The sequence below is a fragment of the Chanodichthys erythropterus genome, chromosome 14 (assembly GCF_024489055.1).
Source record: "Chanodichthys erythropterus isolate Z2021 chromosome 14, ASM2448905v1, whole genome shotgun sequence".
NCBI lineage: Eukaryota > Metazoa > Chordata > Actinopteri > Cypriniformes > Xenocyprididae > Chanodichthys > Chanodichthys erythropterus.
The window spans coordinates 3,929,457-3,951,926 of NC_090234.1; the positions used below are offsets into that span (position 1 = coordinate 3,929,457).

The 22,470-nt window shown below is 39.5% G+C and overlaps 2 protein-coding genes across 2 annotated transcripts; both read left to right on the top strand.

Moving 5' to 3' along the window:
* The first annotated feature begins 1,629 nt into the window (after window positions 1-1,629).
* LOC137035523 (E3 ubiquitin-protein ligase TRIM35-like) lies at window positions 1,630-7,217 on the top strand. Its single transcript, XM_067408902.1, has 6 exons — window positions 1,630-2,242; window positions 2,340-2,435; window positions 2,958-3,188; window positions 3,266-3,288; window positions 3,370-3,488; window positions 6,751-7,217. The coding sequence occupies exons 1-6, from the start codon at window positions 1,847-1,849 to the stop codon at window positions 7,215-7,217; spliced, it is 1,332 nt and encodes a 443-aa protein (XP_067265003.1). The 5' UTR covers window positions 1,630-1,846.
* A 7,600-nt stretch (window positions 7,218-14,817) lies between these two features.
* LOC137035518 (oocyte zinc finger protein XlCOF6-like) lies at window positions 14,818-22,180 on the top strand. The gene is made up of 3 exons (XM_067408895.1): window positions 14,818-14,850; window positions 15,437-15,567; window positions 20,819-22,180. The coding sequence occupies exons 2-3, from the start codon at window positions 15,483-15,485 to the stop codon at window positions 22,141-22,143; spliced, it is 1,410 nt and encodes a 469-aa protein (XP_067264996.1). The 5' UTR covers window positions 14,818-14,850; window positions 15,437-15,482; the 3' UTR covers window positions 22,144-22,180.
* The last annotated feature ends 290 nt before the right edge of the window (window positions 22,181-22,470 follow it).

Sequence of the window (22,470 nt, forward strand, 5' to 3'; positions counted from 1 at the left end):
AACTGCCTCAGGTGACAGCGCTGTCATCACGCGCTCAGCTCCTTCCAGGACGACCATTTCCTTGGACTCTCTCGAGTCGTTTTCACCCCAAAATGGTGGAAACGCAGGGCTGCTGCTGGGCGCCGGTGTTTCAATGGAACGTTCTATTGAGTGTCGCATTTTGTTGGTGTATATTCTTTGCTACAGGAACCAACAACATATTAACCATGAAATAATAATAACAATAGTAATATTCTCTCTTAATAGTTATACTCATTACATTTCTATGGTACATTCAATATATACAAAGAGTGAATATTTACAGTGTTGACTCTGGATGATTTACTGTTGGCTCGACACAGGACTCATGGTAGTGTTGTCCAAAAGTCTTGACCTTACTGTGTGTCAAATGCATCACACGACCTGCTGCTGACATTGAGTACCTTTCCACTGGTGGAGAATCGATTCTGTAGCTGATGGTCCTGGTGCTGGGACGTCCTGAAGCCGTCTTCACTCAGGATTAACGTCTTTCCTGGAAGTTCTTGATGATCTGGTAAATGGCTCTTTCAGGTGCAATAATCTTTGCAGCAATTTCCTTGCATGTGAGGCTATTTTGATGCAAGGTGATGATGGCTACATGTCTTTCTTAGGAGGGAACCATGGACTAGGTGCACAAGATGGTGCCGGTGAGCTGTGGCGTGCGCATGGTTACTTCCGCTCGTGCCCTACTGGTCTTAGCGACGCTTACATTTGGTGCAAGAAGAAACTTAAATATGAAACTTGGCTAGATATAATAGTTCTTTTTTAGTTAAAGAGAAGATGGTGGTCTATCAGAGATGAAAGAAAACGTGATCAGAAACTCCACCCTCTTACAACACTTACCAGGGCTGCATTCAGCCCCGACAAAATGTTGCGAAACGTTTTTTAAATGGAAACGGTGGTGCGTTGAACACCCTGTTCTGATGAAGCAAGAGTTGCAACTATGGCAGCTGAGAGGGCCATTCTTTGAGTTCTTTTTAAAGAATTTTTGGAGCCTGATGAAGTCAGTATAAATACATGTTTAATACTGCAAAATATATTCGATATTACAGTCACTGCCCTTGCCGTCCAGAATAAAAGAGAACATCCCAGTTAAGAGATTGGTGGAAACTGTGGTTCCTAATTATTGTGGTACATTTGCCTCGTATTTCAGGATGAAAGGACTAAACATTTCAGATGAAGGATAATCCACTTCTTACCCCTGCGACTGTGTTATGATCTATATGACCTTATTATTTTTATTGTGAGTATTAGGCTTATCATTATTGCTGATCACTGTTGTTGAGCTATGATATTGTAATATTTACCATTATATAATCAGAGGTGAATAGAAAAGTTTATGAAAGTGTCACTCCAAAATACAATAGCAAAATATATGTGTAGTACTTTTATGTTACATTCATACCCATTGTGTGAGCTGTCTCTTTAATACTGCGTGGTGTATATACATGTTGTTGCTGATTGGGCAGAAATTTCTGACACACCCACCAAACAAGAGAAAACATATCTCAAACCCGTGGCACACCACTTCCAGGAAACTTGTGGTTCATCCCGGAAACCGTAGCAAAACGTTGCGCACCGGTTTGAGCTTGAACATGCCCCAGGAAGAGACTGACATGTTATTTTTCCTTCCTGTCATACTGACTTTGTCTTGACAAAAGCATAAAAGAATCATCTATCAAGGAAGAACAAAGAGAAAAACTTTCAAGAAGGATTTTAGAAAAGATTGTTTCTGAACAGACAGCAGATCTTTGAGGTTATTCATTTTTGAAACCATCATTCAGAAAGTGAAAGTAAAGTTTAGACTGCAGGAGCTCAAACAGTGAAAATGGCTTCACTATCTGAAGATGATTATATTTGTCCCGTGTGTCATGAAATCTTCAGTGTTCCTGTTCTTCTGTCATGTAGTCACAGTTTCTGTAAAGAGTGTCTTCAACAGTTCTGGAGAATCAAGAAAGCTCAGGAGTGTCCTGTCTGCAGGAAAAGATCAGCAAGAAAACTTCCCCCAGTTAATCTTGCATTAAAGAACTTGTGTGAGTCATTCCTGAAGGAGAGAAATGAGAGGCGTTCATCAGGATCTGAGGAGATCTGCAGTTTACACAGTGAGAAACTCAAACCCTTCTGTCTGGAGGACAAACAGCCTGTGTGTTTAGTGTGCAGAGATTCAAAACAACACGACAATCATAAATTCAGACCCATCGGTGAAGTGGTTTCATCATATAAGGTAAGACGGATAAACACTTGTTTAAGCTTATGTATTACATATATGAACATATTACAGAAATCTCTGGTGTCTTATAGATTTTCACTTTAAATTCTAGGAGGATCTCAATACAGCACTGAAGTCCTTACAAGAGAAACTTAAACACAATAAAAAGATTAAAGGAAAGTTTGAGAAAACAGTTCAACACATCAAGGTGAGGATTGATTCTTTTGACATATTCAAGAGTTTGTTTAGAAGAGCTGAACTGATTTGTGTGATATAATTACATGTTCCTTTATTGACTGGAACACACACACACACACACACACACACACACACACACACACACACACACACACACACACAGTCGTTTGTGTATATAGATGATCAAGTGTGTACACCTCTGTCAGCTGGTTATTCAGCAGTGGGCGGGAATAATGTGTCAGTCCTAATCCCATTGGCTAGCACTCACCTTCTGTGTTTTCATTTGGACGAACACAAAGTGATTAATATTCATGAGCCCTGAACTGAACTGCTGACATTATGAATCTACCTGAGGATGTGATTGATAATGTGTATTTTCACCCGACAGACACAGAACATCTACTACTATAGCACTAGTGCTTCAGAAATTAAAGCTGTAGTGAACTAACCCACATTTACTCACTCACTCTTCATGCTGCTCCAGAATCAGTTGGTCTTTGAGATGATTAAAGTGAATGTGATCTGATTTCAGTCTCAAGCTGAGCACACAGAGCGTCAGATTAAACAGCAGTTTGAGAAGCTTCATCAGTTTCTCAGAGATGAAGAAGAAGCTACAATCACTGCACTGAGGGAGGAAGAGGAGCAGAAGAAGCAGATGATGAAGGAGAAGCTGGAGGAGATGAACAGACACATCTCAGCTCTTTCACACACAATCAAAGACATGGAGGAGATGATGAAAGCCAGTGACGTCTGCTTTCTGAAGGTCTGATTTCAGATCATTGGTTGATCATTGGTTCATTGATTGAGTTCTTGATGATAAATGGTGTGTTTGTTCTGCAGGAGTTTCCAGTCTCAAAGGAAAGGTGAGTGATCTGCTCCTGTCTCTGGTCTCTCTGGTTCTGATCCAAAGCCACTGCAGTTCTGACTCCTGAATGTTCTTCCAGAGTCCAGAGCTCATGGCCGGATCCACAGATGGCTTCTGGAGCTTTGATTCATGTGCCACGTTACTTGGGCAACCTGCCGTTCAGAGCCTGGAAGAAGATGCAGGACATCGTCCAAAACAGTGAGTCTGACTGCAGAAGATCTGAGCTGGAAATGATGGAGGGGTGGAGAGTTAGAGGTGCTTCATGATAGATAGATAGATAGATAGATAGATAGATAGATAGATAGATAGATAGATAGATAGATAGAATGGCAGTTTAATTGAGTCTAATTCTGTCTTTTTAGATTTTAATTTTTGTCAGTTGGAGTTTGAACAGTTTTGGCTCATAAGAACTTTCTGTCAATGACAGTCTGTAGCTGCATCCCAATTCACCTACTTATACTACGTCCTAAAAGTATGTACTGTTTTTGTAAAGAGAAAGTACATACTGAGTGTGTAGCAGAAGACTATGCAAGCTTTGGGACATACTCGTCATAACTGCGTCTTTAACGGACGTTCTGTCGCTTAGTTATGCAACCTTAAACTGCCCTGTCAATCATCTTGTCACAGTCCTCAACATTCAATTAAATTAAATTTCCTAGCGTTTCGGAGAGAAATGTAGTCGCACATTTATCTGCCAGTCGGGTCTCTCCTCATCTTTGCATAATGATGCATTTAAAAGTTAATGACCAAACGCATCGTTATAAAAGTTCACAATGCTGTTGCAGATGAAATATAATGTGGATAACATTTAATAGATATCTTTTCGTCAGGTTGGATACTGATTATTAATAACTCAAACCACTTTATCTTAACTGCTATGCTTAACCGCACATCCGTCATGTTTGTAGTTTAACATTTTTTATTTGTATTTGTAGTTCTAATCGAATCCTCGTCCACAGCACAATGTGTTATGGGCAATATTAGCCGTTGGAGTGTGCACGGATCTGCACTTCGAATTCTAACCGGAAAAAGTAGATCATCCGGGTATCTTTGGAATACTCATTTCAACATATTACTTTTTTCGACATACTAATTCTTTTTTTGAATACTATTTAGGACGGATAGTATGTGAATTGGGCTGCAGCATGTGTGATTTTTTTTTTAAGAGTTTTGATCGTCATTTTTAGGAAAACCGTAAGTCGGATAAGTTAAGCCTCATTTACACTGCACGCGTGTGCGGCGCGTTACGGCTGCGACGCGGCTACCGGAGCTGATACGTGGCCACTCTAGTCAATGTTCGTGTTTACACCAGCCGAGCCGCGGTGCGTTTGAGAAGCGTCCCAGAAGCGGCTCGCCGCGCTGCTTCGCTAAAGATAGGCGCCTCGCCTATTTTTGACGGACGCTGCGTCCAAGACGCGCAGCTCAAATACAAAATAAAGTCAAAATAATCACCCTGGGTAAACTCCCGCTCATATTTCACATCACTAGGAGGCCAGAAACTGACGACAAGAGATACAAAGTTGAAAAACTTGAAATTTCTTTGTTTTTGTTGTCCATAACTGGAATTTCAAGTGTATTAACTTCATCTGCAGGCTACAGCAAAATAAAGTATGGCATAGCAATAAACACAATAAAACCGGACAAAATATAACAATTTAGCCATTAAATACATGAAAAAAGCAACGGAAACAACGTTGGACAGGCAAATCTAGTGGTCTCGCGAATCCAGCCGCTTCGCTTCTGAAATGCTTCTGGTGTGAGTTGACACCACGCAGAGGACGGAACAAAACCTTGCCGGGGCCATAACGAGCCGCACACACGTGCAGTGTAAACGAGGCTTTAGAAAAGATAAAGCAACCCGAGTCAGAACAGTCTGAGGGTTTGAGTCGAGTTGTTAGGAAGAGTTACAATTAGAAAATTTAATCTTAGAATCATAATATTAATAATAATAATAATTTCACAAGCCAACATAATTAGTTACTCAAACACAACAGACAGTAATAAACTATTTTAAACCAATGCAGACTATAAGGCCGGGTTCACACCGCACGCGTCAGCAGTCGGCGCCCATGTTAACAGATGAGAGCATTTACACCGCACGCAGAGGCTGCGCGGCAGCGCGTAGCAGGAGCAGAGCAGAATAAGCATATCTAGTGTGTTTTAACAAGAATTGAAGTATGTCAGGAAATAAAATTAATATTAAAAAATATTTATAGAAGATCTACTCATTTAAACTTGTTTTTAATTATTCAGTTTGGGTTATAGTATGGTGTATTATTAAAAACTAAACTAAACTAGCCAGAAAATATGATATATAAACATTATTTTTGTTATTACACAGACAGCAATATAGGCTCTTCCGTACCCAAATTAAACCTGAATTTGCTGTCTTTATCGCTGAGTTTGCTGTTGTAAACATGTTCACGCAGCAAATGTTGTCAAACACAAAGCTTACCTCATTCGTGTGCAGCAATGGATGACATGAGGCTTTTATTTATTTATTTTTATTTATTTTACATTTATATGCGAGTGTTGTACACTTTGCATGTTAACAAACTTTCAAGACTCTCAAGTTTATAAATGACCAATTATAAAAACACAGTTATAGCTGTCTTTGTAAAGAAATGCTCACTTTATCCGCTTGTTAAGTCGTGACGTAAGGAACGCCGTTTCCGGGTCCAAGCCTTGACTCATTTCACTTGAGAATGCCATCGACGGCCGTTAATGAGCGCTATTTAGTCATATTAAACATCAATCATTTTAAAAAGTTAAACATTTTAAATACTTACAGTCTACACAACAGTCTCCGTCCTCACGGCGTCACAGACATTAATATTTTAACGATTTATAAAAGATGAATCATTGTCTGGCCATCTGGAATTTTGATATGGAGATAAAGGTTATGATTATAATTTTTTTTGTAGTATTACATCACATCGTGTGTGTATATTAGCACCATTTGTTGTTTTCTTGTGGTATGAGCGTTTGGACCCGGAAGTGCTGCCGCGTGACGTCAGACTTAATTACAAATATGCAGCTTGGAGCCGCTGCTGTGACGCTGTACAAACGCTTCCAGTGTGAATACTCGCAGCTGCAGTGACGATGTAGTTACGCTCACGCTTGCAGTGTGAAATAGGCGTAAGAGCCAATAAAATGAAGATGATCAGATGCTGCTGAAGATCAGACACACACTTACAGTTTTTCATCTACAGCATATATATTCTCATCAGATCTCATTGATTTATTGCGATTTTAATTGATGGACATAAATGTCTGAATCACACATTTAATGTTTGTAGTTGATGATAAAATGAGTGTGAAACTAATAACAGCACTGACAGTGATCAGAGGAAAGTGTGTTTGATCAACAGTGTCATAATTCATAATAATCTGTGTTGGTTCACTCTTGATCATTATATGAACATCAGAATAAAAGCATCTGTTGATTGTGTCTCATCAGCTCCTGTGATTCTGGATCCAAACACGGCGAATCCATATATCGTCCTGTCTGATGATCTGACCAGTGTGAGAAACAGCGAGATCAAACAACCTCTTCCTGATAATCCAGAGAGATTTGATTATTATGCCTGTGTTCTGGGTTCAGAGGGTTTTAACTCAGGAACACACTGCTGGGATGTGGAGCTTAAAGAGAGTTCAGACTGGAGACTTGGAGTAACTACAGCATCAAACCAGAGGAAGGGACGTGGTTCATTTAACACTGATGTCTGGAGAGTGCGGCGCAGTCAGTTTAAACAGAAGCTTGATCGTGTGAGAGTGAATCTGGACTATGACAGAGGAAGGGTGTCATTCTCTGATCCTGTAACTAACACACATCTACGCACACTCACAACCACCTTCACTGACGCACTCTTTCCAGTCTTCAATTTTTTTGGCTCTCTGAGGATCTTACCGGTCAGTAGTCAGTAAACGTCATTAGGGACTTTAAGCAGCAGCTGCTGATACAACGGCAACTGTCGTGTATCACGTGTGATGCGTGTGATGTCATGACGTTGTGAATGGGTACGAGTAAAGACAACAAGTTGAGTTCACCATCAGTCTGTCTCCATTCTGATTTAATTAGATGTCTTTAGCTGGTATAAGCAAAGATATAACAATGGCGACGAGGACAGAAAGTAGATGACTACCAAGTTAAATCTGATTGCGAGTTAATTTAAACCAGAAAATGGATTCTGCCGCATCAGTGCCAAAGTTCAATTGCTACAGTGAACCCGCGACACTGGGACCATGCTGGAAGAGATGGCTGTCGGCATTTGAACTGTTTGCAGACGGAAAAGGATTGCTGTTAGGAGAAGACGCAAATGACGTGACGAAACAACGGAGAAGGGCACTGTTACTTCATCACGCGGGTATAGATTTGCAAGATATATTTTCAACATTGGAGGACACGGGAACTGCGACAGATTATGACGCTGCTGTGGCTGCTTTAAATGCGTACTTTGTGCCCGAGTAAACACGGCATTGGCGAGACAGTCCTTCTATCAGATCACGCAAAAACAAGGTGAGACTGTGCAACAGTTCGTCATGAGACTCAGACAAGCTGCAAAAGACTGTGATTTTGGTATAGACAGAGATAATCAGCTGCGCGATGCAGTTTTGAGCAAATGCAGTTCGGATTACATCCGGAGAAAACTGTTAGAAGAAGGGACGGAACTAACATTAATGCTTACACTCGAAATTGCACTGCGATGTGAACGTGTGGAGTTACAAATGTCTGCCATGCATGTCAGTCAGCCAGAAGGTGAAAAAGAATCAATACATCGGATTGTGAAAAAAGGGGGAAAATATCAAAAGAGAATTCCAAAACGAGGGGCAGAAAAGAGAGAAAGACAGTGTTATAGATGCGGTAGACTGGATCATTTTGCCAAAGACCCAACCTGTCCAGCAAGGGGCCAAGAATGCAGAAAATGCAAAGGCGTCAATCACTTTGCTAAAATGTGCAAAACCAAAAATGCAACTAAACAGACAGCAAAATATGTCAGTGGAGAAACTAACAAAATGGCTGATAACCAATATGCATTTGTGGTGAAAGACTGTGACTCAAACAGACATACATTTGCTGTGGGTGGAGTTGAGTTGGACATGTTGATTGATTCCGGGGCCACCAGCAATATCATAGATGAAGCTACATGGGAGGTGTTGAAAAGCAGAAGAATTGAGTGCAACTCATACAAGTCTGATAAAAAGCTATATGCTTATGCGTCCAAAGACCCCCTACCCATAAAAGGAGCTTTCACATGTGAAATAAAATGTGGAAAACGGAGCACCAAGGCTGAATTCACAGTAATTGAAGGAAAAGGAGAGCCACTACTGGGTAAAGAGACCGCTACTAAACTAGGAGTACTGAAAGTCGGGGTCAACGTAGCTACAATCAGTGATGTGACAAGCCAAATTCGAGAACAGTATCCAGCTCTGTTTAAGGGAGTTGGAAAACTTAACACCAAACAGATAAGCTTACACATCGATAACACCGTGACACCAATAGCTCAACCATTACGCCAAACTCCATTTCACTTGAGAGAAGCAGTGGAACGTAAGATTCAGCAGCTTCTAGAGATGGACATTATTGAACCAGTTTCTGACGCCACCCCATGGGTAAATCCGGTGGTGATTGTACCTAAACCTGACAAAGACATTAGGCTATGCTTGGATATGAGGCAGGCAAATAAAGCCATAATTCGAGGCCGATACTCGATTCCAACCGTGGATGAGCTTCTTCAGAGTATGAACGGCTCCTCCATTTTTAGTAAGCTTGACCTCAAATGGGGTTACCACCAACTAGAGCTTACGCCACAGTCCAGAGGTATTACCACGTTTGCCATTCACAATGGCACATATCGATACAAGAGACTTATCTTCGGAGTGTCATCAGCCAGTGAGCAATATCAGCATGAAGTTGCATCATCTCTCGCCGGTATAGAAGGAGTGGAGAATATCTCTGACGATTTTATTGTACATGCTCCAACCCAGCAGACACATGATCAGAGACTACATGCTGTCTTACAGAGGCTTGTGAATTGTGGACTGACACTCAATGAGGAAAAGTGTCAGTACAATATGAATAAGCTTGTGTTCATGGGAATGCTTCTTTCGGAGAAAGGGATTGGCCCAACAGCTGAGAGGGTTTGTGCCGTGGTCGAGGCCAGAGAACCAGAGAACGCATCAGAAGTACAAAGCTTCTTAGGATTGGTGGGATATAGTAGTCGTTTCATCCCACAATTTGCATCCATCACTGAACCACTAAGGAGATTAACAAAAAAGGATACTCCATTCAAGTTTGGTGCTGAACAAAAACGGGCGTTTCAAGTCTTAAAGCAGAGGCTAGCTGAGGCCGGAACCCTGGCTTACTTTGATAAGAGAGCACCGACCAAGGTCATTGCAGATGCCAGTCCGGTAGGCATTGGGGCGGTGTTGATTCAAGAACAAAACGGAGAAAGCGTCCCCATATGTTATGTCAGTCGCATCTTAACTGAATGTGAACAAAGATACTCACAGACGGAACGCGAAGCGTTGTCCTTAGTATGGGCGTGTGAGAGAATCCATCCATACATATATGGGCAAATATGACCTGGTCACTGACCATAAGCCACTTGAAACCATCTATGGACTGCGGTCAAAACCATGTGCTCGCATCGAGAGATGGGTGTTAAGACTACAACCATATGACTTTCGTGCAGTCCACATCCCCGGCAAGCAAAACATAGCAGATTCACTTTCGCGTTTGGTCTGTAGAAAAATAGGAAAACAGGCACATATGCATGGAGCTGAGGAGTATGTGCGATTCGTGGCCGTAAATGCTACTCCAAGGGCACTCACGACACAAACTGTGGAAAAAACATCAGGGGTTGATGAAGAGTTAAGAAAGGTCAGACATGCCATACAAACTGGTTGTTTTGACGAATGTTGTATGCCCACATTGCCAATGAGTTAAGTGTGATTGGACAATTGGTTTTAAGAGGTACACGCATTGTACTACCACAGTCGCTCAGAGCAAGAGCTTTAAACTTAGCTCACGAAGGACATTTGGGTATAGTAGGCACCAAACAGAACCTTCGAAGCAAATTATGGTGGCCTGCCATTGATAAAGACGCAGAAAGGCATGTTAGGTCATGCCATGCATGCCAACTTGTGATGAGACCTGATAATCCAGAGCCTCTGAGAATGACCTGCCTACCTGAAGGCCCTTGGCAGGATCTAGCCACAGACATATTAGGTCCTCTGCCAACAGGAGAGTCCATACTAGTGACAGTGGATTACTATAGCCGCTATTATGAGTATGCAATACTCAAGTCTACCACAGCTGATAAAATCATTGACTGTTTGGAGGAGGTGTTTAGCCGTCACGGTCTGCCATGCACCCTCAGATCAGATTGTGGTCCACAATTTATGTCTAATCAATTTCAACAATTCTGTGAGACAAATGGCATTCAGCATGTGAAGACAACACCAAGGTGGGCACAAGCAAACGGTGAGGTGGAGAGACAGAATGCGTCTATTCTGAAACGCATACGGATTGCTCAGGTGGAAGGCCTAGACTGGAAAAAGGAGCTCCGCAGATATGTGGCCACCTACAGAGCTATTGAACATAACACTACGGGGAAGAGTCCTGCTGAATTGCTTTTCAAGAGGAAAATCAGGGGGAAACTTCCTGATTTTACCATGTCGCGAAATGATCAGGAAGTAAGGGATCATGATGCTGAGCAAAAAGGTAAAGCTAAACTTTATGCAGACCACCACCACGGGGCAAAGCACTCACAGCTGGATGTGGGAGATCAGGTTCTGGTGAGACAAGAAAAGATAGACAAACTGACAACTGCATTCAGCCAAGTTCCTTACACCATCGTGTCCAGAAAGGGAAATTCCGTGACCATTGAAGATTCAAAGGGAGCACAATACAAAAGGAACACAACGTTCGTGAAAAAATTCTTCAGCGAGAATGCAAAAGACAGTCCTGTTGAAATGGAAAACCAAGCAGAGTCAGAACCAGTCAAATTAGAGACTGGGCAAATGACTTCTAACAAAATGCATACCCAGAGTACGCCACTAGGTGGTGTAGTGACTCCTCGTGAGAGACCACAGAGGCTAATCAAACTACCAGAGAAATTTAAAGACTTTATTATTGAGTGATCCTGTTGAGGAAATAACACATACTCAGTTGTAATGCATATATATTTTCAATTGTGTTCACTTTAGGTACATTAAGGGTACATTTAAAACATGTTTGACATCAATATGTCCTCGGTTAAAAGAGATATGTAAGAGGAAGTTTACCATTGAAAAAGAAGAGATTTATGTTTTAAGATTGGCATTTTGATATGTCATATTGTTTATGACAGATGAATAAGTTTACAATGTTTTCTATGTAATCTCCAAGGATATGTTTAATTCCAAGCAAAGGGGAGATGTCGTGTATCACGTGTAATGCGTGTGATGTCATGACATTGTGAATGGGTACGAGTAAAGACAACAAGTTGAGTTCACCATCAGTCTGTCTCCATTCTGATTTAATTCGATGTCTTTAGCTGGTATAAGCAAAGATATAACAGCAACGGCATTCTGGCGTTCCATTGCACATGCGCAAATTTAACTGCTACTTCTTGACGTTCTACTGTAACCGTCTACTACGGGAGAGTAGCCGATTTGCCGTAGTCGATAATACGTGACAGACTAGATAAGTAAATGTTATGTTCTATGGTTATGTGGTATTTTAGTTGTATCTGTATGTCATTTAATGTAAACAGCAACCATTCTCTTGCTTTTATTTACATGTAATGTATTGTTTACTATGTCAAATGATTAAATGATCCACGCCGTCCTCTTTGTTGTTGCCTAGTGATTTTTGCGTTCTTTAGCTACGGCAGTTGACAGTTTACAACAGGCGTTACGAGATTTTCGGTTTCTGAGATTTTCGGTTTCCGAAGGCGGAGCATACATGAATATTAATGAGTTTCCCTGACATGCGCGATTGCACGTGCAACTGAGAATTTTAGTTCACATTGCATCTCAGCACATCAGTGGATTATTCCATAAAGGTAACTATATTCTCAGGGTTGCGGCTGACTTATGCCTAAACTACAGTTGTTTTCTTCTAGGTAACAGTTTATAATGTTTTCATTAGTATGCACGATTTGTGCAGTCATCTGTAACTGAATAACAGATACTTTGTGTAACAGCAGAGCAACCTAAATTATCCAATCTGACAGAGTGTGTTAAAGAAGTAAAACATTGGATGACTAGTAATTTTCTTCTATTAAATTCAGATGAGACTGAAGTATTAATTATTGGGCCAAAAACCTGTAAACACAATCTCTCAGACTACAATCTGCATTTAGAAGGATGTATTGTTACTCCATCCTCGACAGTTAAAGACCTGGGTGTTATATTAGACAGCAACTTGTCCTTTGAAAATCATATTTCATATGTTACAAAAACAGCCTTCTTCCACCTCAGAAACATTGCTAAGATTCGGAATATGTTACCTATTTCTGATGCAGAAAAGTTAGTTCATACTTTCATGACGTCTCGACTAGATTACTGTAATGCATTATTAGCTGGTTGTCCTGCTTCCTCAATAAACAAGCTACAATTAGTACAAAATGCAGCTGCTAGAGTTCTTACCAGGTCAAGAAAATATGATCATATAACACCAATTTTATCATCTCTACACTGGTTACCCATTAAGTTCTGTATCGATTATAAAGTATTGCTAATGACCTATAAGGCTCTAAATGGTTTAGCTCCTGTGTACTTAACTGATCTTCTATCGCCCTACAATCCTTCACGCTCTTTCAGGCTACATCCAAACGAAGCCGGAGCTTACCCTAAACCGATCTTTTTTTTTTCCTCGTCTCAAAAAATATCTGAAGACTTCAGATGCAAAAGCCTCTAAGTGCCGTCTGAAATTTTCTTCTAAAATGAGCATTTTTATCAAGCTCATATGTTTAGGTTAAGTAATTTCACTTTAATGGCAATAAAAAGGACCTATTAATTGCCATTAAAGTGAAATAACTGAACATAAAGAAATGTGCTTGATAAAAATGCTCATTTTAGAAGAAAATTTCAGACGGCACTTAGAGGCTTTTGCATCTGAAGTCTTTATCTGCATCCACACGAAACCACTGAAACGACTCAAAATGATGTAGTATACATGTCAGACTATTGTGTGGCACTGTAATTCGGTCACAGAAATGCACTTAAAGCAGCGAAGAAGACTTGGAGCATGCGCATAAACCTTGCGCGCTGAATATAAACTACAGCAAAGCTTAGAAATAACACTTTATTTTGGTTCAGTAGCTTCTGCAGCACAAACACAAGCATATAGAGTCTGCTATTGCTGTTGTTGGTGCTGTTTTGTACTGTTAGTGCATCTGACTAGGGTCGACACGTGTGGTGATGACATCATCGTTTCAGAAATTATACGGATTGCCCCGTCCACATGATAACGCCAAGACGGCGTTTTCAAATTTTTCCACTCTGGGACCAGATTTCAAAAAATACCGGTTTCACCTTTCGAAAACGCCGGATCCGTGTGGATGAGACGCCTATCCGATAAAAAATTTGTGCGGTCTCCGTGTGGACGGGGCCTAAGATCACAAAACTGGATTTCTGGTTGTACCTAGGATATCTAAGTCCATTAAAGGAGGGAGAGCATTTTCACATTTGGCTCCGAAACTCTGGAATAGTTCCTGATAATGTTCGGGGCTCAGACTCGCTCACCCAGTTTAAATCTAGATTAAAGACGCATCTCTTTAGCCAAGCATTCACATAATGCATCTTATCAGATCAATTGCACATGACTATCTTTACTTAATGTTATGAACAGCAGCTACGCTAATTATTCTCCATTTGCTTTTCTAGTCACCCGTCCCGAGGTGACTAGAGAGGACTTCAGCTTCAGTTTGGATCCAGCCTCTTAAGAAGACCTCAGATGACCAACACCTATGAAGAGACGGCGCCAACTCCTGCGAGGACTTCAGAAGACGCAATCATCTGGATCAACATGCACATTGCCCAATTTCTATATCCTAATTATTGTTAATGTAATTCATTTTTCCAGGAGCTCATTGCCTCTACCTTCAGTTAAACTGCTGACAGTGTTTGTAAATGAATTGCCTAAATTATTACATTATTTGCTAATTGCATTCTTAAATTGTAATTTTGACATGCATTCTCTGTAAAGCTGCTTTGAAATGATATGTATCGTGAAAAGCGCTATACAAATAAATGTGAATTGAATTTAATTGTTGTTTACAGTGTAGCCTATAGATGGTTTCTGTACCCAAACATTAGTTTTGCCTTTTAAATAGAATCTCACATTCCTTCATTTGTAGTTCTTAACATTTTCAGCACATCAATGGACGCTTAAATTCACCAAGAAAAAACAAACGCTGGATTCCTCTCTAACATCTATTTTACCATCTATTTTTTATGCACTTTTGTGACTTTAGACACAGCAGTGTTAACAGGACTTTTATTTTGGTCTGGTGATATGACATCATAAGTCTGCGCCGCGCTCCTGCTACTGTTATGATTCGGCTGAAAGGTTTGTGTTTTACGCTTTTAAAGTTCTTGATGCAATACAAACCGTTATGTCTGTTTTATAGTTTTTACAGTAACTGTAAAATGAATGAGCTGTTATTGAATGTAACACTGCAGTGCTTTGTCTTTGTGTTTTTGTGAGTAAAGCGCGTCCAGATTAATTTGCGTCTGATTTCGCTCCATATATCGTGAATCAGTTTATCATAAACACGAACTCGGTCTCTGACAAGTAATAATGAGAGAAATGGATGTTTTAAAAAAACAAAACCCCGAGACAGTTGAACCGATTCCTTCTCCAAATGATTCACTGATTCGAAGCGCTCGATTCACTGACGATGCTGCTGATCAAAACAGCGACACTGTAACGAGAACACATGCGTGAATAATGATGACATTTACAAACCATTTACAAATGTTAATGAATTAATTTGTAACACTAGTTCGAGTTGTTTTTTGACTGTTTGACTGACTCTCTCATCAGTGTGCTGACTACTGAACTAGGGATCTGAGACACCTAGAGATTTACTGTGGATTTATTTTTGTTTCTGTTAATTCTCATCTTAAACATGTCAAATTGTTCAAACACACAGGAAAACTCCTGGTTCATCTGAGATCTCGTGACACACTATTATAAAGATGGCGTTTATTAAAGAGGAGAGTGAAGAAATAAAGATTGAAGAAGTGTTCAGTGTGAAACATGAAGATACTGAAGAACAAACAGGTTAGTTTCCTTCGCTCATTCTGCTTTCACATAAGACATGTTTGCAGTGTGCTACTGATCCACACACGACAATAAATATATACATTCATTATAAACAGCAATAAATATGTAATATTCAATTCACTATTTCTATAAAGAAGTATATATTAAAATGCTCAAATAAGTGTTAAAACAACTTTACATGAGGCTTAAAGTAATCAGAGCACTGTGAAAAACAGTAGTATACTTTAATTACTGTATAGACATTAATGGTGAAATTACTACATTATCATGTCAGTCTGTGTTAATTCTGTCCACGAATCATGCATCTCTTACGTACACACAGCACAACAGCAATAGACTGTGGAAATGATCACTGCACTGCAACGCCTCCATGTGCACGCTGTAAAACCTGATGAGTTCAGAATACTCAAAACATTGAATTACCGCAAAATATTTAAAGGTGCTGAAGAGGATGTTTTGTTTTATACATTTTTGCCATATTACTTGAAACTGTCTTTACTAACTGATAAAAGACTATTTATTAGGTGCACTGAAAGTAATAATATTAATATACATCATCTGTGCACGAGGTAGGGCCTTAAAAACATCAGCCAATTGGCTCTCTGGCTTGTCAATCACTGCCGTGACGTTACTTGTGAGAGACGCGCGCGACTGCGCGCTCCAGTAACTTTCCACACTCCACAGGCGCCGCATGCAATGTTTTTGTCAGGAGACAGGAGTAACAACTGCAGATTATGAGTTACCTGCGGTGAGTCCGACATAATGAATCCACAACAAGACACAGCGAATGCCGGTGGTAAACACAATACTCGTGCACGAGTTTTGGGAGGCGTTCCTTTGAAATGAGCTGTGAAGGAGGGGGGTTGTTCTTATGCATGCGCTCATTTCAAAAACTCACTAACAGTCTTTGGATTCTCAGTCGACGAAAAAATCCTCTCTATCACCTTTAAGTAAACAATTATTATAAATTACAATCAAGTCAAAATTTTACATTTTATTTTATTTAATATTAAAGTGCACTGTACTTAACTGTTGTTTACCATACGTAATGTTTTCATTTTTTAATGGTTTTGATGCAATAGTACTTAATTGAATACAAATACTAACTCAGAAAATACACCTATTCATAAATAAAACACTAAGTTATTGAACTAATATTCATTTTCATGGCATCCCACATGCAATAATAATAATAATAATAGTTTGTGCATTTTTCTTATTTTGCAAATTATCTGCCATTGGGGTTAGAAAGATAAGGAAGGGGCTATTTACACTAAGTGGAAAAAGCATATTTTTTTTAGTGATAGATGCTATTTACACTTAGTGAAAATAGTGACATTCAGTTTACCATGTAAAAGTAGCAGATCTATAGCATACCGTCGGTCTTAGTACACGATGTAACTACAGAAGAGTCAAGTTTTAAATAGGAAAAATATTGAAACTCTTTGTGGCAGCACCAAACGCACAGGGGTTGTTCAAGATGCATCGGCTTCTCAAAGACCAAACGCCGCATAACATCAAAGCACCGTGAGAACGATCAAAAAGCACAAGGAGTCGTATGCTCTACAAACGCTCCCGTGGCACTCCGATGTCACACACCGATTGGTCCGTGCTGCTCCAATGCATCTCAAAAAAGCCTTCTATCAACAATGGCTTACTATTAATGCTCATGGCTTTGCAAACCTACATCGGCATCCAAACACGGCTTGCAGTAATTGGTATATAGACGGAGATTACAATTGAGCTGCTATTAGCTCGATTAGCTGCTATTTCAAAAATAGTGGTCACAAATTTCATGTTGGTCAGTAAAGACATTTAAATGCCCCTATGATGTCCTCATGCTCAATAACAATGGTGGGCTCAAAAGCCTGCATCACTGAGTAGCCTAGACCAGGTGTAGGCAAGTTTGGTCCTAGAGAGCCTCTGTCCTGCAGAGTTTAGCTTCAACCTTAATCAAACACCTGAACAAGCTAATCAAGGTCTTTAAGATTACTAAGGCTATAGAGGGTATGGACTGACATCACTTTCCCGCCGGAACACGCTCCCTCAGCTGGACTGAGTGGCAAAAGAGCTGCTGTATGACTGGATTTAATAGGGGAAACTGCGAAAAGCTGAGTTAAACAAATGAATTACACTAAAAGTTGGGCTCAAAAGTGTTCCTTTTGACATGTCAAAGAAACCTAATCCAAGGATATTGACATGCAGCCATGAATCGTGTTTCCTGACATTTATATGTGCCTGATTTCGACACCGTAGAAATACATAAAGCAAATCTACCTGTGAACACTATAACTACAATATAGGTAGGTTTAAATCCAAGTGATCACTTATAACAATGTTATATATATATCATCCATCCCTAAAACTTGTATAGGTTTTGTCAGTGTTTATTTTAAAGCACGCAATTTTGCAGAAGACGGTAAATATTTAATTGATAAGTTCCAAATCCAACATTTTGACACAAAATAACTGCAAATCCACATTTCTCTGGTGTCCAGTTGTTTCTGTGAATTGTAGTGATCCATTTGCTTCTTTTTTCTGCAGCTTTCGGCAGTTTAAAAATATACCTCAGATATCTTGTTAAATCTATTTGTACAGTCAATCGCAAAGCTCTTTTTTCTTTTCTTTTTTGTGTTTTTTGTGGCATTCACAGTGAAAACAAATGCTGCCCCTCAGTCTTTGTGCCATTCACTGGGTGTAACCACAGTCATAACGGTCGATGGTGACGTCACATGCATACCCTCTATAGGAAGGCGAAGTGCTAAACTCTGCAGGACGACAGCTCTTTAGGACCAAACTGGCCTAGACCAAGGACAAAGAAATTATGCATTATATTGGCCAAAACATGGTTAACAGGTTTTATTCAAATAAGTAAATTTATATTATTACAATTATGTACCTGAAGCAAGTGCAGCATCTTTCTTTACACTGTATTGATGATGGTCTGACAAGATGTGGTGCTCCACATAATCCTTGCGAATTACAAGAGCCCCGATCTCTTTTCCCTTCCTCATTTTCTTTAAGTATCTTTGGATACTCATATCTGCTGCTGAGTAAATGAAAAAAAACAAAAAAAACAATAGCTATGCTAACCTAGCTAAAGTTAGTAATCTTTGCCTTTCTAACTGTCATAGACCCGAAATAGTACAGTTCCTGCTTTCATATAGGCTAATTCAAAGCTACGAGCTCCGGACATGACATGCGGGAAAAACAACATTGTGACCAGTTAATAATTCTGTAATAATTTGTTTTATTAATTTGTTCACTCCTTTAAATAAAAAGTTCCCTCGTTTTGATTTAACTGAAACAAGGGAACGAATGAGTAATAATGAGCTGTGGTCATTATTTCCCTCATGTCTTTGTGCTCTTTACACAGCTACTACCAAAGTCAGAACAGTTACGTGAGAAAAAAAGAGTTGCATTACCTGTTTTTTTTAAATATATCCACCACATCTCTGTGGCTTTCACTGGCACAAATGATCAGATTTTTAGCTCGGATCTGACACAGATCGGTATTTGTTGCACACGAGAAAGCACAAAAATCCACACGAGATCCATTTTTTTCGCATCCGATCTGAGCAACTTTCAAATGTTGTTTTAAATCACACATATCCGATATCTGGACATGCGACCTACGTATGCCTTCACCCGTACTAAAATTGGCAAGCTTATTATTAAGATGGGAACTTTATGTCCATATATTTTTTCCTAGAAAGAAATTGCACACACACTCAGAAGCTGAATTTCAACCTCTGCCCAGTTCATTCAAGTCTGATGTGTTTTCTTTTTTCTTTTCACTGCTTCACTGGGTAGGCTTATCTCTCCCTCTCACAGTCTCTTGTTATCATTATATTCAGATTCATTCAAATAAATATATTCTTACCTGCTACTTTATTTCACTTTAGAATTGTAGATCTAACTACTGTAGATAAAATAACAAATGCAAATTACCTTTTTTTTCTAGTCTATATCCGTTCAGTCAGATTTTGCGCTGCAAAACATCTACAAACAGCTGTTAACTTATTCATTCTGTCAGGTAATCATGGTCACCCGACGTGAAATATGTAAATAATTTTAATAGCATGGCCACTCCAAACACAAGGGTCTAACATGTGCATAGTAAAGCTATCAATGACAATCATGGGCGGGAATTAATACCAGTTGTGTCTACAGTCAATGTAAACAGACTGGCCAAAAAATTGGTATGGTCAAAAGATTGGATCTGTGCATTAAGATTAGCAGTTTAAACACAGCCTGTGGGTCTCTGCAGAGCATGTGAGATTGAGTTAGTTTAGTCAACCTCCTATTGACAACCCAGAGTTTAATTCATATGCATATTGAGTACATTATCAATGGATCAACGATTTCAGGTGTCAGCATAGAAATGGATGTTAAGCAGCAGCACAACATACTTCTTTTTTTCTTCTTTTGTTTAGTTAGTGTTGGTGCAAATGACCACCTATTGATCTATTGTGCATTCAGAATTTATATTATACAGAAAATGTCCAGCAGTAAAAAAGACAACCTTTTAAGATCAATGATATGTGTGATGAGGAAATTTTAGATGTGTGATGTGACAAAATGAACGTTGGTTTGTCATAACAATGCTTTATAATTATAAATTACATACGTTTATTATATTATAATAGGCTTATATTTTGTTGTCATGCCCACTTAAACCTCATCTAAAGGGTATTTTGGGAAATTTGTCCTTATATATTTACAGTTTTTGAAACTGTAAGTTGATGTTATCAGTTTACTTATCCATAAACTTATCTGGGTATGTTGCATGATCTACTTTCCGGAATACCTCCCTGAAAGGCCACTGTCCTGGAGAGTTAAGCTCCATCTCTAATCACACCTGATTCTTTGAAAATTACTTGCAGGAGTGTTTGGTTAGTGATGGAACTGAACTCTGTAGGACAATGGCCCTCCAGGACTGACTGCCCTTTCCTAGTTGTTGTTGAAAAATCTAACAGCAACATAAGAGATGTAACCCTGATCATATGCCAAAAGCAGATCATTTGCAACTTCAGTAACACTATTTCTGTGATATGATGAGTGACAGTATTTGGGACAAGTCCTAAAGAAAGCCAAGAGTTAGCTATGCTGAGAAGAGGTTGTGATGCTAGCTAAATGTGTAGGATCTAACATAAACATTGTTTTTTTGATGTTTTACATGTGTAAATGTTTTGATGTCTGTTGTTTTGTGCCATTAAATTGGGGTTAATTGTCTTTTTCATCTTAGACTTGAAGACACTGAAAGAAGAGAGTCAAGAATTGAATGAAACTGAAGAAAAAGACCAGAATGATTTCATAACTGAAGAAAAACCTTTCATTAGCTCACAGACTGAAAAGACTTTATCAAGAAAAAAAGCTCAAAAGACTAAAGGTCATTTCACATGCCAACATTGTGGAAAGACTTTCAATCAAAATAGAAACCTTAAAGTCCATGTGAGAATTCACACTGGAGAAAAGCCATTCACCTGCCAACAGTGTGGAAAGAGTTTCACTCAAAAACCAAGTCTTAAAGCCCACATGAGAGTCCACACTGGAGAGAACCTGTTCATCTGCCAACAATGTGGAAAAAGGTTCAATCGAAAAGGAAACCTGACAGTCCACTTGAGAATTCATACTGGAGCGAGTCCATTTATCTGCCAACAGTGTGGAAGAAGTTTTACTCAAAAAGGAAGCCTTAAACTCCACATGAGAATTCACACTGGAGAAAACCCTTTCACCTGCCAACAATGTGGGAAAGGTTTCATTCGAAAAGCAAACCTTAAAAGCCACATGAGAATTCACACTGGAGAGAAGCCTTTTACATGCCCTCAATGTGGAAAGAGTTTTAAACATAAAGCAACCCTTAATGCTCACATGAGGATTCACACTGGAGAGAAGCCATTCGTATGTGGTCAGTGTGGAAAGAGTTTCAGATTTAATGTAACTCTTAATCACCACATGAGGATTCACTCAAGAGAGAACTGTTTTATATGTCATCAGTGTGGAAGGAGTTTCACAGACAGGAAACATCTTAAAAATCATGTAAAAATTCACTTTGGAGAGAAGCCTCACATGTGCGTTTACTGTGGAAAGACTTGCAAAAACAAAGCAAACCTTGAGGTTCACATGAGAGTTCACACTGGAGAGAAGCCTTTCACCTGCCCTCAGTGTGGGAAGAGTTTCGCTCTCAAAGGAAACCTTATTGTTCACATTAGGCTTCACACTGGAGAGAAGCCTTACAAGTGTCTTCAGTGTGAAAAGAGTTTCACATATCATAGAGACCTGAAATGTCATTCGCAAACTCATTCTGGAAAGAAATTACAAGGTTCTGAGTGTGGAAAGAAGCCTATGAATGAGAGAAATTTCAAACCCTCTATAAGGCGGCGATTTAATTGTTATAGGTGTAATAAAAAGTTTCTTTTGTCATCACACTTACAGATACACATGAAAATTCACACAAATGTCAACCCATATTTTTGTTGTTTCTGTAGAAAGAGTTTTAAATGGCTCAGCAGTTTAAAATGGCACCAAAAAAATTGTGTGAAATCAAAGCTACATTCACACCACAGGTGAATGTGGATCAAATTTGATTTTGCCTTTTTTTTTTTTTTTGGCTAAGGTTTACCTTTTTAAATGTGTGTAACGCCACACCAGCAGAGGGAGCCCTCTCCCGAGTACTGACTGTGTGCCGCTCCCTCTGCTTCACTGTTCACATCCTGTTTGTCAGACATTTAAGCATGGCTAGGCCATCACTTCACTGCAAAGTATTGCCAGTTTACCTGCCTTACCGAGCGTTTCTTTCATTGATTGTTTGCCATTCTGTTACGACCATTGCCTGTTTGTTCTGTTTCTGCCTTTTGGATTGCCCTTCTGTTTTGTTGTTTGGATTGGACTGCCTTA